General features: G+C 34.6%; 1 protein-coding gene across 10 annotated transcripts in view; it reads left to right on the top strand.

Moving 5' to 3' along the window:
• The window catches only part of ADK (adenosine kinase), a 483942-nt gene that overhangs the window by 325002 nt on the left and 140312 nt on the right, over positions 1-18628 (top strand). For all 10 annotated transcript variants that reach the window (XM_019936015.3, XM_073793430.1, XM_019936011.3 and 7 more), the window contains one exon: positions 12700-12870. In XM_019936015.3, the coding sequence (XP_019791574.1) occupies positions 12700-12870 (171 nt within the window). The remainder of the gene's footprint in view (positions 1-12699; positions 12871-18628) is intronic.

Here is an 18628-nt window from a genome sequence, read left to right as displayed (position 1 = left end):
GTTTACCCTTGAGCAATGTGGGAGTTTAGTGGTGCCAACCCATGTAGTCAAAAACCTGCATATAATCAACTATAATCCAATAAAAATTAAAAAATATACCCTGCATATCACTTTACGGTCGACCCTCCACATGCATGCATATGTATCCATGGATTCAACCAACTGGGGATCATGCAGTACTTTCACATGTATTTATTGGGAAAGAATCCACGTATAAGTTGATCTGTGCTGTTAAAACTCTTGTTGCTCAAGGATCAACTGTATATTGTTTTCTCCTCTCTAAGCCCACTTTGACATTCAGTTTCTTCGTGCCCTTTATTCTTTTGAGGAAGCTAACTGTCATTATCATACTATATTGGATTTCCTATTAATTTTTCTCTTCAATATTCCTTTTATCTGAGTGGTATTTTTACTTGGTAGTATGTATTTCCTTCTTTTCCTTCAGTTCATGGGTCAGCAGAATATGTCACCTGGGCCAGATTTGGCTCACTGTCTGTTCTTGTGAATAAAGTTTTATTGGAACACAGTCATGCTTATGCTTATATGTATTGTATATACCCACTTTAGTACTAAAACAGCAGAGTTGGGTGGTTGCAGTAGAGATCATATGACCCACAAATCTAAAATACCTACTATTGGGCCTTTAACAGAAAACATTTGGCAATCTTTGCTTTTGTTGTCCAAGTGGAAGGTGAAGAACAGATTCTACAGAGTGAATAAATATTGCCAGCAAAGCAGAGGATATAGGGAAATATAGAATTTTTGCTTAAGGTAGCTAGAAGCTCTGTGTGGTCAGTGTAAAAGTTTCTTGAAGGTGGATCATCAGAGAAAATGTAGACAAGATAGATTACTGTCATAATTACAGGGTTTTTGATGCCATGTCAGAAATTTGAGATGTATTGTTTAGGAAATGAGCCATTTAAGGTTTTTCAGCAAAGGAACTTTGCCAAAACAGGAAACTCTTGCAGTAATGTTTACAAGGCAAATGAGGGTTGTATTAATGGAAGATTAATACTAATGTTGTATACATATTAATGGGAAAGAGTATAGTTGTAAGAATTTCTAAAGGTGTAATTGATAGGACATTTGATTTGGGGACAAAGAGTTAATAATTCTTAGATTCAAACTTCATTGAGCAGAACAGAAAATTGTTTGTACATATTTTGGGAAGTGAAGAACTAATTTTTATGGAAGGTTTAAGTTAATGGAGAAAGATTATAACATTATATAGGATAAGAAACAAATTAAAATTGTTTACTAGGTATCAGCATTACCAAAGTTGTTAGGGCATCCCAGCCAAAGGCGGTTTTTCATTGGCCATATTTTACCTTCAGGGTACCCATTGCTATCATCTAATTGGGGTCCATCTCTTCATAAAATCCTCTTACCTCTGCTCTCCAGAGTGCCACCCTTATACTCCGATTTACTTCTGTTGTCTCATGCAGAGTCAATTACTGACATTTTCTAAATACTATGAATCATGCCCAAGAAGGGCTTTAACTCTCTCAAATAAAAATGCTTATCACGGTATTTTCTTCAACTAGAGCCACAGTTCCCAGACTGTACACTGAGACACCCTACGGTCCTGAAACAAACTCACAAGAGTTCCATAGGGTATTTTGTATATCAGGGTAATGCATATCTTCAATATCAGATTGTGATGCATTCCTTTGGGATGATGTCCTATCTTTGGGAATGGTTGCTGTGATTAAAAAAAAAAAAAATCCTGAAAATCAGTGCAGAACAGGAAATGAGGGTTGCACTATTCAGTTAGAATCCAAGGCTTGAAGAGTCGTGCAGTGCCCATCATCAGCACCATATCCCATTAGTAAGTGTTGTGGTGGTTTTTGAATGAAGTAAAAAAAATTTTTTTTCAGTTTATATACATTATTTTTTCAAACCAGGTATTAAGTTGTTAAGATTATCAGTACTTACTAAGTTGCTCAGACCTGACTGTTACAAAAAATAGAACTGTTAGGTATTTCTTAGGGCACCATGTAAAAGTTACTTATTCACTAAGGGTGCTGTGAACTGAGAAAGTTCAGATTCTTTGAGCTAGAGAGTTGTCCAAGTCTAAAATAAATATACTCTTCCTTTAACATGTGAAAATGCAGCAGTCCTTTTTTTCTCCCCCCCCAAAAATAGCATTTCATGGAGTCACAGATGTAGAAAACAAACATGGGGTTACTGGGGGGGAAGGGGGGAGGGATAAATTGAGAGATTGGGATTGACATATACACACTACTATATATAAGATAGATAACTAATAAGGACCTACTGTATAGCACAGGGAACTCTACTCAATACTCTGTAATGACCTATATGGGAAAAGAATCTAAAGTGGATATATATACATGTATAACTGATTCACTTTACCGTACACCTGAAACTAACAAAACATTGTAAATCAACTATACTCCAATAAAAATTAAAAAAGAAAAGAAAAATAACAAAAAACAAAATAGCATTTCAGTTACATGGGAATTTATGTAGAATCTCAGTAAGAATTTAATCAGATATTTTTAAATTATCTGTACACTGTTCTTTGTGCTGTGGCAAACATAAAAATAAAAACTACTCTTGCCCTTAAGGTTACAATGAAGTTTGGGAGGTAAGACAAATGCAAGTTGCTTATATTAATAAAATAAATACCCTTGGTTATTTATTTCATAATACATATTACGGAAGTTCAAAGAAGAACGAATACATGTGTTAGTGGGAATGCAGTAAGACTTTGTGGGATGAAAGTTCGATTTTAAGTGGACCTTGATGGAGGGGTGAAATTCCAACAGGTGGAGGTAGTGGATATTTCAGATAGAAGAAACAACATAAAGACTCAGAAGATTTATTTGGGGGGAAGCAAATCATTCTGTATGACTGAAGCAAGGACATACATTGTAGAGTAATAGAGGTTACAGCTGGTGTGCTCTGTACATTGGAGTACTATTGTGGAGAGCTTTGAATGCTGGGGTGTGAGGCATTTGGATTTAATTTACTAGTAAAATAAGAGTGATTAGGGTGATTAATCTGTCAGCAGGATATAGGATGATTAAATCAAGGAGAGAGAGAAGGCAGGGAGAGCTTTTGGAAAGGGAATGATGGATCTTGTTTTATGTATTTGTATTTCAAAGGAAATACCAAGCTCTATATTCAAGTTAAAAATCATAATTTTGATAAGCATTAGAACTAAGAGCTATAACATAGAACTCAACATTAATGGAAAAACAAAACGTTCTAATGCTCTTGATATTACTACAGAAGTAATGTTAATACAATGTTAATATGTATGGAGTGCATGCTACGTACCAGGCATTGTATTAAGCATTCATTTAATTTTCACACCAACCTTAATAGCCATTACTATTCCCATTTTTTAGATGAGAACAATGAGACGTAGGGAAGTTACATAGCACAAGTCATGTATCTAGTAAGTACTAAGACTGGCAAAACTGTTAAAAATAAGTATACTAGTTTGTTTAAACTCTGTGGTGCTGAGAATTTAGTGAATCCATCTCAGATCCTGACGGATTATTATTATATGGCTTAGGTATGGCTCCTCTTATTATTTTAGTTTTTCCTATCATTCCTGATCCCTAATCCTATTCTCCTCCCCACCATGGGTACTCCAATGTGTTTGATATGTGTCCTGCATCCTTGAAAAGTGTATCATGATGTTTTAGGTATTGCGCACATGTGTGTACATTATACAGAACATATAAAAGGATGAACTATATACAATATGATGTATATGTTTCTAATATATTACTTTAAATCTTTATATAATAGTGTGCATTCACCACATTTTCTGTATCCTTCCCCTAGAAATAGACTCCCAGAATGCCTCACACTCCCTTTTACTTTCAGCAAAGCTGTGATAAATATATCCTCATGTATGTCCCCCTAAAACCCATCTTCTTTCTACTATGTCTTGCTGCCTCCTATTACATGCTTTTTGAGGTGTTTATTTCGGATGGAAGAAAAGCTGACATCTATGTTCATGGTATAGGTAAGATTGCAGGTTTTTTAATCCTGAAAAAGATTAAAATATATGTGGAATAGGTGATTTCATTGATGCTTCCAAAAGGAGCCACACAGGCAGGAAGATCTAGGTGAATTATCCTCTTCCACTGATGCATTATATTCAGTCAGTGGTAACATAAGCATTACAGCATCACTAGTATATTTGTTCTGGCTTTCTTCTTGTAGTGATTCTTTTGCTGTCATTACTATGAAGTAGTGCATATCATAACATTGTAATAGTAAACAATTTATACATTATCTTAATGTTTGTCAAAGTCATTTTCCTTACAAGCAAATAGGAAGTATGTTTTATAATAATTCACATTTGGGGCTTCCCTTGTGGCACAGTGGTTAAAAATCGCCTGCCAGTGCAGGAGACACAGGTTCAAGCCCTGGTCTGGGAAGATCCTGCATGCCACGGAGCAATTAAGCCCATGTGCCACAACTGCTGAGCCTGCGCTCTAGAGCCCGTGAGCCACAACTGCTGAAGCCCGCATGCCTAGAGCCCATGTCTGCAACAAGAGAAGCCACCACAATGAGAAGCCCACAAACCTCAACAAAGAGTAGCCCATGCTCACCGCAAGTAGAGAAAGCCCACGCACGGCAACAAAGACCCAACGCAGCCAAAAAAAAAAAAATAAATCGTATTTGATCCTCACACTCCTACAAGGAAATAGATTTTATACTCTATAAGAGTTTTGCAAAACATGTACGACTCATTAAAGGGAAGAAAACTTGCTATATGGTTTTTGTATTTGTTATTTTTGGCTTCTAATTTATTCTTTCTCTCAACCCATTGTCTTGACTAGTATTACTATGGCATGGAAAACATACTAATTATGTTCTTTAGAATAGACAACTGTGGTACATCTTGAGATACACCATCTGGTACTCTCAGCCATCTCTCATCAGTTATAGTCGAGGTTTAGTGGGGTTCTCTAGTTGTCCTAATATTTTTCTGTTACTATACATTCTTATTTATTTTCTCTTTTGCTTCTATGAATAGTGGTTTATATTTACTAAAGTCACTTCATATTTAGTTTGTTCCTTTTTAAGCTGTCTACTTGAAGAAATAATAGACTTACTCCCAGCTCTTGATCTGTTCTTACTCTTGTTTTTTGAACTAAACTTCTCACTATTTATAAACATCTTTTCTTTGAACAAAGATTTAATTCAAGTGAACAAAGTATTTTTATCTTTTAAATAATTTTTATCAGAGAGTAATCAAACCACTTCACTGAAATTTGAAAAATAAAAATATTAAAATTATCCATAATTTTTCTACTGAAATTTAACCATTTTTGCTTTTGGTATATTCTCTTCCAGTTTTCTTTTCCTATTGATATAATATAGTTTATAACCATATTTTGTGCTTACTACTTGTATATCTTACGTTTCATTTAACATTTGTGTATTATAAACATTTTCCACTTTGCCACTTATTTTCATAATCATCACTTTTATTATTTTCAAAGTATTCTCTAGAATAGCACTATCCAATGGAAATATAAAACAAGCCACATAAACAATTTTAAATTTTCTAGTAGCAACATTAAAAAAGTAAAAAGAAACAGCTAAAGTTAATGTTAATATATTTTATTTAACTTCAGATATCTAAAATAATTCTCATTTCAACATGTAATCATATAAAATTAATGATATTTTAACATTCTTTTTTTATACTGTCTTTGAAATTGGTGTCTGTTTTACATTTATAACACAGCTCAGTCACTAAATTGTCAACAGTCAAAATGAAATGTAGCCTACCAAAACAATAAAATTGTGTTTAGCAGAAAAATATTTTACATTCCTTCCATTTTGAATTTTTTTTCAATTAAATTAAATTAAAATTCAGTTCCACAGTCACACTAACCACATTCCATGCGCTCATTGGCTACATGTGGCTTTTTACATTTAAATTACAATTAAATAAAATTTGAAATTCAGGTCTTCAGTTGCACTAGCCACATTTTAAATGATCAATAGCCAGGGACTTCCCTGGCGGTCCAGTGGTGAAGACTCTGCACTTCCATTGTGGGGGGTGTGGGTTTAATCCCTGGTTGGGAAACTAAGATTCCACATGCCACGTGGCACAGACAAAAAAAAAAGAAACAAACAATAGCTCCCACCTCTTAAAGACCATAGATATGTGAAAAGAAAGATAGGCTGTAAAGTGTTTACCACAGTGCCTGGCATAAGGAAACACCCAATAAATGTAGAGCTATAAATAAAGAATTTATAAATAATAAATATTTTTTTAAAAAATAAATGATCAGTAGCCAGATTTAGAACGGGTATATATGCCAGTTCTTACTTGACTATTTATTCCTCTATTATTGAATATATTGTTCCTAGGTTTTCAGTCAGATAAATAGTATACTGATATGTTCCTAAATGAATATTTTCCATATTTTGGATTATTTCCTTAAGGTAGACTCTCAGAAGTAGAATTATTGGGTCAAAGAATATGAATTTGTTTATAGCTCCTCGTGTGTATTTTCAACTTATTTTCTGGAACAAGTGTCAGTTTCACTCCCATCAGCGGTATTAATATATTAATTTCACCAACCTTTCTTCATAAGCAAGTTACTACCACGTTTCTTTTTTTTATATTTTATGTATTTTATTTTTTTAATTGAAGTATAGTTGATTTACAATATTACATTAGTTTCAGGTGTATGACATAGTGATTATATATTTTAATAGATTATGCTTCGTTTAAAGTTATTACAAAACAATGGCAGTATTTCCCTGTGATGTACAATATGTACTTGCCTGTATACATCTATATATATATATGTGTGTGTATATATATATATATATTTTTTTTTTTTTTTTTTTTAAACGGTAGGCTGACCTCTCACTGCTGTGGCCTTTCCCGTTGCAGAGCACAGGCTCTGGACGCGCAGGCTCAGCGGCCATGGCTCACAGGCCCAGCCGCTCCGCGGCATGTGGGATCTTCCCAGACTGCGGCACGAACCCGTGTCCCCTGCATCAGCAGGCAGACTTTCAACCACTGCGCCACCAGGGAAGCCCAATAAATTACTTATGTTTGTTTTTTGTTTTTGTATTTGTTTTTTTGGCGGTACGCGGGACTCTCACTGTTGTGGCCTCTTCCTTGCGGAGCACAGGCTCTGGACGCGCAGGCTCAGCGGCCATGGCTCACGGGCCCAGCCGCTCCGCGGCATGTGGGATCTTCCCAGACAGGGGCACGAACCCGTTTCCCCTGCATCGGCAGGCGGACTCTCAACCACTGTGCCACCAGGGAAGCCCTCTATATATTTTATACATAGTAGATTGTATCTCTTAATCCCATATCCCTGTCTTGCCCCTCCCCCCTTCCATTTCCCCACCAGTAATCACTGTTGTGTTTTTATATCTGCAAGTCTGTTTCTGTTTTGTTATTACATTCATTTTATTTTTTAGATTCCACATATAAGTGATAACATAGAATATTTGTCTTTCTTTGTCTGACTTATTTCACTAAGTATAACTCTCACTTGGTCTGTCCACATTGTTGCAAATGGCAGAATTTCATTCCTTTTTATGGCTGAGTAATCTTTATCCATTCATCAGTTGATGGACACTTAGGTTGCTTTCATATCTTAGCTATTGTAAATAATGCTGCTGTGAACATTGGGGTGCATTTATCTTTTCGAATTAGTGTTTTTGTTTTCTTCAGATATATGTCCAGCTCTGGAATTGTAGGATCATATGGTAATTGTATTTTTAGATTTTTGAGAAACCTCCATACTGTTTTCCATAGTGGCTGTACTAATTTACATTTCCACCAACAGTATACAAGTCTTCCTTCCCTCCACATCGTTGCCAATATTGGTTCTTTGTAGACTTTTTGATGATAGCCATATTGACAGATGTGAGGTGATATCTCATTGTGGTTTTGATTTGCATTTCTCTAATAATTTGCAGTATTGAGCATCTTTTCATGTGCCTGTAGATCTGCATATCTTCTTTAGAAAAATGTCTATTCACATCTTCTGCCCATATTTTAAATCGGATTGCTTATTTTTTTGATATTGAGCTGTATGAGGTCTTTATATAACATTTTGGATATTAACGCCGTATCAGTAATATCATTTGCAAACTTTTTCCATTCAGTAGGTTGTCTTTCCATTTTGTCAGTGGTTTCCTTTGCTGTATTAAAGCTTTTAAGTTTAGTTAATTCCCATTTGTTTACTTCTGCTTTTATTTCCTTTGCTTTAGGAGACAAATCCAAAAAATATTGCAGTGATTTATGTCAAAGAGTATTCTGCCTTTGTTTTTCTCTAGTAGTTTTTTGGTATCCAGTCTTACATTTAGGTTAATCTATTTTGAGTTTATTTTTGTATACAGTGTTAGAGTCTGTTCTAATTTCATTCTTTTACATGTAGCTGTCCAGTTTTCCCAGCACCACTCATTGAAGAGACTGTCTTTTCTCCACTGTATATTCTTGCCTCCTTTGTCATAGGTTAATTAACCATAAGTGCATGGGTTTCTTTCTGGGCCCTGTATTCTGTTCCATTGATCTATGTGTCTGTTTCTGTGCCGGTACCATACTGTTTTGATGACTGTAGCTTTGTAGTATAGTCTGAAGACAGGGCTCATGATTCCTCCTGCTCTCTTCTTCTTTCTCAAGATTGCTTTGGCAATTTGGGGTCTTTTGTAGTTCCATATAAATTTTAGGATTATTTGTTCTAGTTCTGTGGAAAATGCCTTGGGTTGTTTGACAGAGATTGCAATGAATCTGTAGATTGCTTTGGGTAGTATGGACATTTTGACGATTTTAATTATTCTAATCCATGAGCACAGACTACCTTTCCATTTTTTTTGTATTATCTTCAGTTTCCTTCATCAGTGTTTTATAGTTTTCAGAGTGTAGGTCTTTTACCTCCTTGGTTAAGTTTATTCCTGGGTATTTTGTTTTTTTGTTTTTTTGGTTTTTTTGGTATTTTGTCTTTGATGTGATTTGAAATGAACGGTTTCTTGTCTTTTCTTTTAGTATTTTAAATATTTCAATTACTTACATTCCCCCATGTTTAAACTACCCTGAGAAATCCTCAGTGTGGCTGAATGAGAAATCTACATACTTGAGATTTCCAGGCTTTAAGTCTGGCTCTGATAAAAATGGTTCTTTGGCTCTGTCTTGGTCTTTCCCCTTTCCTCCTATTCCTGCCCTTTTTTTCTGTTTCAGTTTCCATTTTAATGGATAAAATTGTCTCACTTCACCCTTAATTCTGATTAATATTATCCAGTCTCTAAGTGTTAGAATCTACTTTGCTTTTCGTTGGTCCTAGGGCCAAAGAGTAGCAGCGCTAACTCTTGTATCTACTGAAATCCCTATTTTGAAAATTACAAGATTTTTGTTGATTATATAGAGTATTTTTCTAAACTACAGCTCTATAAATTATTGGCCTGTTTTTATTACAAACCTGTTACTTGAAAAAAAATTTTTTTATAACAGTTTTGTTTTGGTGATACGATGGTCTGGAACATGTGGCCTAGCAAAGGATATAAATCTAGAAAGAAAAATTATGGTTGGCATCGATTTTAAGTCTGTGCACTCTAAGCACAAATCCTAAATTGTTTAAATACTAAATATTTACTTAAAGAAAAACAAGAAACCATTCAAAAATGGAATTAATTTAAATTGTGAATTTGCCTCAGTTAAAAGCTGATGGTTTTTTGTGTATTCTTTGTAAAATTAAGAAAATGGAAGTTCTACTGTCCACATCACAATTCTCTTGTGTTGCATTTTAAAGTAAAATACACATACAACATACACATTTGGAATGAGGCCAGATTTAGACTCTGGGGCATACTGTTCTGTACCTTAAATTACAATCAGATGTATTTTAGCACAGATCAAATTTTCAGTCTGAAGTTGGTGAGAAGCCTAATTATTTGACCAGGTTACTATTTATGTAAACCATTCTATGGCTGTCTGTGGTTAATCCACAGCTGGCAGAATGCTAGCTCTGGGAGGTTTTTATTTCATGCTGAAACAGTTTGGGGAGAAACAGGGGGAGGGGGGAGCTTTAAACTCTCCTCATTAAATGAAAGACTAAAAAGCAAGTACATACATATTACTATGGAGACAAGATGCTATAGAAACTGTTCATTTTAATTCTCCAAGTGACATAAATAGCAAAGCAGCTTGGATGCTCATAGTTTGCAAGTGACATGGTATTTGGTTTAGAAAGTAAGATGAAAACATTAAATGATGTTACCTAAGACTAAGACATGTTTCCTTTTAGAACAATTGAATATTGGTAAAGAATTAATGGCTTAGAATTTTTAAATGATGAGAAAATATTATGTTACTGTGATAGGAAAATGTTTTTATTAGAATTTCATTAGCAGTACTTTAGTAAAAGACAATTATAGTATAAAATTCTCTTAATATTTCAGAATTTGTAAGCGCAAGAAACCGTTCAAAGGGGGATCCCAGTACACATGACTCCTGCCAGAAAATTAATTTTTTAGTGTTCTTTTAATATTCATTTTGAAGTTTGAAAATAATAGAAAAATAATCTTGTTTCTCTTTAAACTCTTTGAGTTTGCAAGATAGAAGTGGTTAGTCCCTCAGTTATAAGTGAATATTTCAATAGCTTTTTTGTAACTTTTAAAAGAAGTTTCCTTTACACTTTGATGGTTATTTCTAACATAAGGTAGCTCTTCTCTTCTCGTTCCCATTTCCCTACTTCCTCTGGTTCCTTGCTCTAATTATCCTCCCTCTCTTGCTTCTTCATTCTTCTGTTTCTCCAGTAGATCCTTCATTGAAGAGCAGAAATGCTTAAACTTTCCCTGTTCTTAAAAACAACTCTCCTACTCCCCTTCTGCCACTAAAATTATCTTTTTGCTCTTTTTTTTCTCTGTTATCTACTAAAACTAGGGTAATTATCTCTGGAGTCACTTGAATTCAAACTCCATCACACATAAGCTCTAGGATCTGGGAAACCTTTCTTAATTTTCCTGTCTTGCCTTCTTTATTCATAAAAAGAGAATAATAACAGTATCCACCTCATAGGTTTATGTAAGGAAAAAATGATAACCAAGTTGATATACATAGAGCTTTTAGTATAGTGCCTGGATTGTAAGAATGGCTCAGTGAATTTTAGATGATTCTATTATTATTCACTGATAAAACTCCCCAAATAATTTATCTTTACCCTTACTTTCTCACCATTCCTTTTTAAACAACTATCTGTTTTTACCTTCATACCTTAAGTACTTTCTCCTAACCATCAAATCCTGTGACTTTGGCTCAGCCCTTTCCTCTCTACCCATTGATAGCTTCGGTGCCTTTAAGTATCTTCTTAAAGTTTCCCTTGTTGGGTTTCTCTGTCATGGCTTCTGTTCTTCTTGTGTGCCTTCCTCTTGTACTCTACTTTTTTCCTTTCCTCTGTCCCCTGATTTTGGTTCTCCTCTATTCTGTCCTTTGCCCTCTTCTTTTTCTACCTTTCTTTCTTGGTAATTACAACAACTCTTTTACCATCACCTTCTTCCATGGCCTTTCTCCTGAGTCCAGCTTTCTGATATATTTGGAAGTCCCTTAACACCTCAAATGTAGTATGACCACAACTAAACACTCTCTTTGACGTCTAAGCCAGGTCTTGTTCTGTATTTTTCTATTTTTTTCTTTGTTTTTTTGTTTTTTGGCCGTGCCACGCAGCATGTGGCATCTTAGTTCCCTGACCAGGGATCAAACCTGTGCCCCCTGCATTGGAAGCGCAGAGTCCTAACCACTGGGCCACCAGGGAATTCCTGGATTTTTCTATTTCTATTAATAGTAGAACCAGATTTAAAATCTTAGTAATCTTTTGACTCTTTTTTCTTTGTCTCCCACATCTTAAACAATTGCTAAGTCCAGTATGTAATACTCCCAGTATGATTTCCTTTTACAAAGCCGAAAGCAGGCTTTTATTGACTGTTGCTGTCCAGAGTAACGTTCCCTTGAATTCTCCTATTAAGCTTGTTACTCCTTTCTTTCAAGGAAGACTTCATTACCCTTCATTCATCCCCACTCCACCTAATAGACTCCTGAACTGCCACTCAAGGCCCTTCGTGTTCTTACCTCAGCTGGGCTTCCAAACTTTTATCTTCTTTTGCCCTTTGTGTACTCCTTCATTTCCTTGCGCATCATCCAAACCAGATTTCCATATAAGCATCCATGTTTTTGCTTATACTTTATTGCATCTAGAAAGCGTAAATATATATTTTAAAAGACTTACTAATGTTTAAGATACAGATAAATAGTATTTTTAAATATAGCTTTCCTGACAATAAGAATCCAAACTGTTTGTAAGAAGCTGTGAGGATCTAATCTGCCTTCATTACTATTTGTCTGATTTAAAAGTAATTATTGTCCTGAATGAGACCTTTCAAATATTTTTTCTTATGTAGATTCCTAGAATTCTTTCAGTATTGAATATACAAATCTAATATGAAATAAATAATGTCTTATTCTCTAATGTAATGGCATATATCAAGCATATAGTACTCATGTGATAAACTTTTCTCCTCATCAAATTCTTTTTTCTGCCTGGCATTTTATAATTGTATTTTTAAGGTTTACATTATATAGGCTTTTGTATTTTGTATAGGTTTCTTTTATTCTCACTGAGAGTGACTATGTGGAGATAGCATTTCTAATTTCCCTTCCTTTTTTTCTTTATCCAGGGTTTTTTTCTCACAGTTTCCCCAGAGTCAGTTTTAAAAGTGGCTCACCATGCTTCTGAAAACAACAGAATTTTCACTTTGAATCTGTCTGCACCATTTATTAGTCAGTTCTACAAGGAATCATTGATGAAAGTTATGCCTTACGTTGACATACTCTTTGGAAATGAGACGGTGAGTAATTTTTTTTTTAAAGTACCTGGTTTGTTTGGTTTCTCTTTGTGTATATGTTTAGAAATATATAAATAAAAACTGTGTACTTGAGAATTAAGTAAAACTGCCTCAGTTTGGACCACTCTAACTCAGTATTTGTAGTATTTCCTTCAGAATATACTAATTTCTTACACAGTAAAAAATTAGTCTTTTAAAGGATTAGGTTATTCAGGTTTTTTTGTTTTTTTTGTTTTTTTTATTTTATCTGTTTATTTTTGGCTGCATTGGGCCTTCATTGCTGTGTGTGGGCTTTCTCTAGTCATGGCAAACGGGGGCTACTCTTCCTTGCAGTGCGCGGGCTTCTCACTGCTGTGGCTTCTCTTGTTGCGGAGCACGGGCTCTAGAGCGCAGGCTCAGTAGTTGTGGTACATGGGCTTAGTTGCTCCGTAGCATGTGGGATCTTGCCAGACCAGGGCTTGAACCCATGTCTCCTGCATTGGCAGGCAGATTCTTAACAACTGCACCACCAGGGAAGCCCGGTTATTCAGGTTTATAATTTACATGTAGTAAAATTCACTCTTCTTATACATTTCTGTGAGCTTTTGCAAATGCATACCTGTCATGTGACTGTGACCACAAGCAGGATAAAAAACATTTTCATCACATTTATCAGTCAACCCTTGCCCTCATCCTTAGCCCTTAACATCAACCTCAAATAACCTTAATTAAAAAGAAAATGAGGAGGAGCCTTAACAAAAATAAAAAACATTGGAGAGCACACAGAAAACTCTTTAATGAGAGCTCACATTTGTAAAACATATGTAAAAAAGATGGAAAGCATTTATAGAACCAGGGAACAATGCTAAAAGTTTGGCAGAGACATTGAAGAATAGAAAAGAATAGAGGCCCAAGAATAATTAGGTTTGCAGAAAATGCTGATGATATCAAAATGGTCTTCATTGTTTAAAAAAACTCCAAAAGTACAGTCAACAGAAAAAGTAATTGGACTTCATCAAAATTAAAAACTTTTGTGCATCAAAGGACACTATCAGGAAAGTGAAAAGACAACCCATGGATGGTAGAAAATATTTGCAAATAATATATCGGTTCAGGGATTAGTATCCAGAATATATATCTTAACAACTCAAATACATCTCAACAAGAAGAAAACAACCTAATCTAAAAATGGTAAAAGGACTTAAATAAATATTTCTTCAAGGAAGATATATCAATACAAAGGGCCAATAAGCATGTGAAAAGATGCTCACCATCAGTAATCATTAGAGAAATGCTTATGAAACCAAAGTAAGATATTACTTGACACCCAGTAGGATGGCTGTTTTCAAAATTAAAAAATGATAAATAACAAGTACTGGAAAGGATGTGGAGAAATGGGAACTCTTGTGCATAGCTGCTGGGAATGTAAAATGGTGCAGCTGCTGTGGAAAACAATTTGGTGGTTGTTCATAAAGTTAAAAAGAGAATTATTACCATATGATCCAGCAATTCCACTTCTAGGTATAACCAAAAAACCTTCAAAGCAGGGATTCAAATGCTTTTACACCAATGTTTAGCAGCATTATTCACAATAGCCACAAGTTGGAAACAAACCAAATGTTCTTCAACAGATGAATAGATAAATAAAATCTGGTATATACATACAATGGAATATTATTCAGCCTTTAAAAGGAATGAATTCTGTTACATGGTACAATATGAATGAATCTTGAAAACATTATGTTAAGTGAAATAAGGCAGATACAAGCAGACACCTATTGGGTTTTCCTATAAGGATTCCTCTGAAATGAAGTATCTGGAATAGAAAAACTCATAAAGAAGGACAGCAGAATAGTGGTTACTAGGCACTGGGGGAAAAGGGGAGTTGGGAGTTAGTTAATGAGTACAAAGCTTCTATTTGGGATGAAAAAAAGTTCTGGAAATGGATAGTGGTGATGATTGCACAACATTGTGAATATATTTAATGTCAGTGAATTTAACACTTAAAATTGTTAAAGTGGTAAAATTTTACTTTATGTATATTTTACCACAATTTAAAAAATTGATTGATTCTACAAATTGGTAAAGTTTGACTAGAAGTTAGTACTGTATAGATTATTAAAGAAATTATTTTTCCCTACCTAGAAGAGGAAGTAGTAAAATTACAAGCTACTACCTGGTTACAAGTCATGTCAGGATAACTTTTTACTTTTTTTGTACGATTGCTAGTCATATGAATTCAACAGATATGTAGTACCTATTATGGCAGACCAATAAACAGTAGATGTATAGTATATTTGAGATGATTTGTCATAATATGGATTATAGAATAATAAATATTGGATACAGGGCAATTAGATATATTTGATAGTTTACTGAACCAGTCTCAAAAAGTCCTCCGATAAATTAATAGATTTCTAGTGATATGCTTCAGTGTTTGCTCAAGTAAACTATCAGTGATTCAGATAAAGCTGTATTTGTAGATAAGGCAAACGCACAGAATGTAAATAATGCAACACGTTAATAGATACCAAGTAAACTGAATGTCAAAATGAGACTTTAAACAATTTTAATAGTTTGGAAATACCAATTAAGTGATGAAATTTAATGAGGATAAATAAAATGATACCATATTTGATTATAAAACAAATATGTTATTATGAGCTTTATCTCTTTAATCTCATATTTCATTGTTCTCCTTGAATACTCAAGTAATAATAAACTATCTTCGGTTCTCTAGGAAAACAAGGGACATTTCATTTCTAAATTGCAATGAAGTGTGAAATATATTTCTCAGGGAATACATACAGGATTGCTTTGTCCTTCTCCCCCTCTTTCTCCCTCAAAAGAAAAAAAAAAAAGAAAAAAACAAACAAATCTACTGTGCTTAATATAAATTCTCAAAATGTCAGCACTTAGCTAAAACCAAACACACTTGACTCTTATTTTCTACCTAGTGCCACTTTCCTTTTCATAGGATTGTGTACTACTAATGATGTTTTAAAGCTTTTCTGATAACCTCAGAAAGTATACTTTAAAAAAAGAAGAACTTGTCCACCAAGGCTATCTCTTCACAGATAATGAAGGACAGTGATCCTTGTGAGACAAGAAATAAATGAGATGAGCCCTATGATTAACCCAACTTACCACTTGAAGAGAATTTCTAGGCCATTGCACAGAGGAGAACCCACGTAGAGCTTGGCAGTCTCTTTGAATTGAAGAGATGGAGCTGGAAGTTCAGGAAATCTAACAGCTAGCCAGCTGGAGTTTGCAATTCATAGTACCCGAAAGGAAAGAGCTGCATAGAGAGAGAACACAGGAGATTTGCAGAGTCCCACCCAAGTCTTTCAGCTGAGTACTTGATCAGCTGTGAGGAAACTAATGAAGGCTGGGCAAAGAACCACCTGAGAAGATACTAGCAAATAATCTTCAGAGTGCACAGAGAGCCTGTAACCATTCTTATTCTACTAGCTAGAGTAGAGAACCTCATAATTCATGAGCTTCAGAGTACTTAGAGCACCACTGGTGCAAAATTAGTCTAGAGTGAGGCTCCTTTTGTCCCTCCTAACAATATTATCCCAATATGCATACAGTGCCTTGTATTGGGTTAAAGAAATTCCCTTCTATTCTTAGTAATCTGAGGGCTTTTTATCTGGAATGGATGTTGGATTTTGACATTTTCCCCCCGTGATTTTAGCAAATTCAATCCAGTAATAGGATAATTCATCATGACCAGGACTGTAGGGTTGGTTTACCAATCAATATAATTCACCTTTGTAAAAATAAAAAACATCACCATCTTAATAGACACAGAAAAGAACCTATGTCAGAATCCAACATCCATTCCTGATAAAAAGCCCTCAGAGTACTAAGAATAGAATGGAACTTCTTCAACCCAATACAGGACATCCACAAAAAATGTACAGCTAATATCATACTTAATGATTAAAAGCTGAATGCTTTCCTCTAAGATCAGGGACAAAGCAAGGATGTTCACTCTTTCCACTTTTATTCAGCATTGTACTGGAGGTTTTAGTCAGTACTAATAAGGTATGAAAATCATCGAGATTAGAAAGGAAGAAGAAAAACTGTCTCTGTTACTAACACCGTGATCATCTTTGTAGAAAAATCTTTTGAAATCTACAAAGAGCTATTACAAATAAAAATGAGTTTAGCAAAGTTGTGGGATACAAGATAAACACACAAAAACCAGTTGCATTTCTATATAGTAGCAGCAAACACGCAGAAATTGACATTTAAAATTACTATTTCCATTACTATGAAAAGATATAACATACTTTGGGATAAATCTAATAAAAGATATAAAAACCTGTATACTGAACACTGTAAAACATTGTTGAGAATAATTAAAGAACTAAGTAGAGAGAGAGGGCATGTGCATGGATTTTAACTCTATTGTGAAGATGTCAGGTCTCACATTGGTCTTTGGATTCAACATAATTTAATTTAAAATTCCAACAGGTTTTTTGTTTGTTCATTTTTTCTAGAAGTCAACAAGCATATTCTAAAATTAATATGGAAAAACACTGGACTAAAATAGTCAAACCAACTTTGAAAAAAAAATCAGAGGACCTACACTACATGGTGTCAGGACTTATAAAGCTACAGTAGTCAATACAGTGTGGCAGTGCCCTAAAGATAGGCAAATAGATCCATGGAACAGAGGAGATAGTACAGAAATAGACCAACTGTTGATTCTTTAACAAAATTTCAGTAGCAATTCTGTAAATAATAGTCTTTTTAACAAATTATGCTATAGCAATTGAATATCCATATCCAAAAAAGCAAAACTTCAGCCCATACAACATGCAACAACTATTCAGGTGTCCAACATTAAAAAGTATGACTATACAAGATATTTGCACAAGCTGATAGAACTGTCATACACTGCTGGTGAGAATGCAAAATGGTACAACTACTTTGAAAAATAGTTTTCCAGTTTCTTACAAAGTTATATATAACCCACCATATGACCTAGTTGTCCCCCCGCAAGAGAAATGAAAGTATATGTACATATAAATACATACACAAATGCTTGTAGGAACTCTTATTTGTAATATCCAAAGTCTAGAAGCAACTCAGTGTCCATCAACTGGTGACGGGATAAGCAAACTGTGGTATATCTATACGCAAGAATACTAGTCCATAAAAGAAATGAAGTATTTATACATGCACCAACATGGATGAATGTCAGAAGATTTATACTGAGTGAAAGATGAGCTGCCAGACAAAAAGTACATTCTGTGTAACTCCATTTAAATTAAATTCTAGAGAATTCAAACTGTAGTGACAGAAAGCAGATTCATGGTTGCCTGGGAAGGAGTTGTGCTGTGAGGCAGTGATCACAAATGGGCATAACAAAACTTTTGGACGTAATGAATGTGTTCCTTATCTTGATTGTGGCTGTAGTTTCAGGACTTTATGCATGTGTCAAAACTTATCTAATTAGATACTTTAATTTGTGCAGATCATTATATGTGAATTATACCATATAAAGCTTTTTTGAAAGAATACATACTGTGTGATTCCATTTACATAAGTTTAAAAATGGGGAAAATTAGAGTTGTTCATATAAAAAGCTCTAAAGAACCAATGTTAAATGAAAACGTGAGGGACTTCCCTGGTGGTCCATAGAAAGTACTGCTGACCTGTGAAAACCACAGGGGGTTGGGTTGCCACCTCTAAAGGCGATAAAAATTCTGCATATAATTTATAGTCGGCTCCCTGTACTCATGGTTCTACTGCACCTGAGGTTCCAACC

The sequence above is a fragment of the Tursiops truncatus genome, chromosome 16 (genome assembly GCF_011762595.2).
Source record: "Tursiops truncatus isolate mTurTru1 chromosome 16, mTurTru1.mat.Y, whole genome shotgun sequence".
In the NCBI taxonomy this organism is placed as follows: Eukaryota; Metazoa; Chordata; class Mammalia; order Artiodactyla; family Delphinidae; genus Tursiops; species Tursiops truncatus.
The sequence above is the reverse complement of the archived record's forward strand: the minus strand, read 5'-3'. Positions and strand labels throughout refer to the sequence as shown.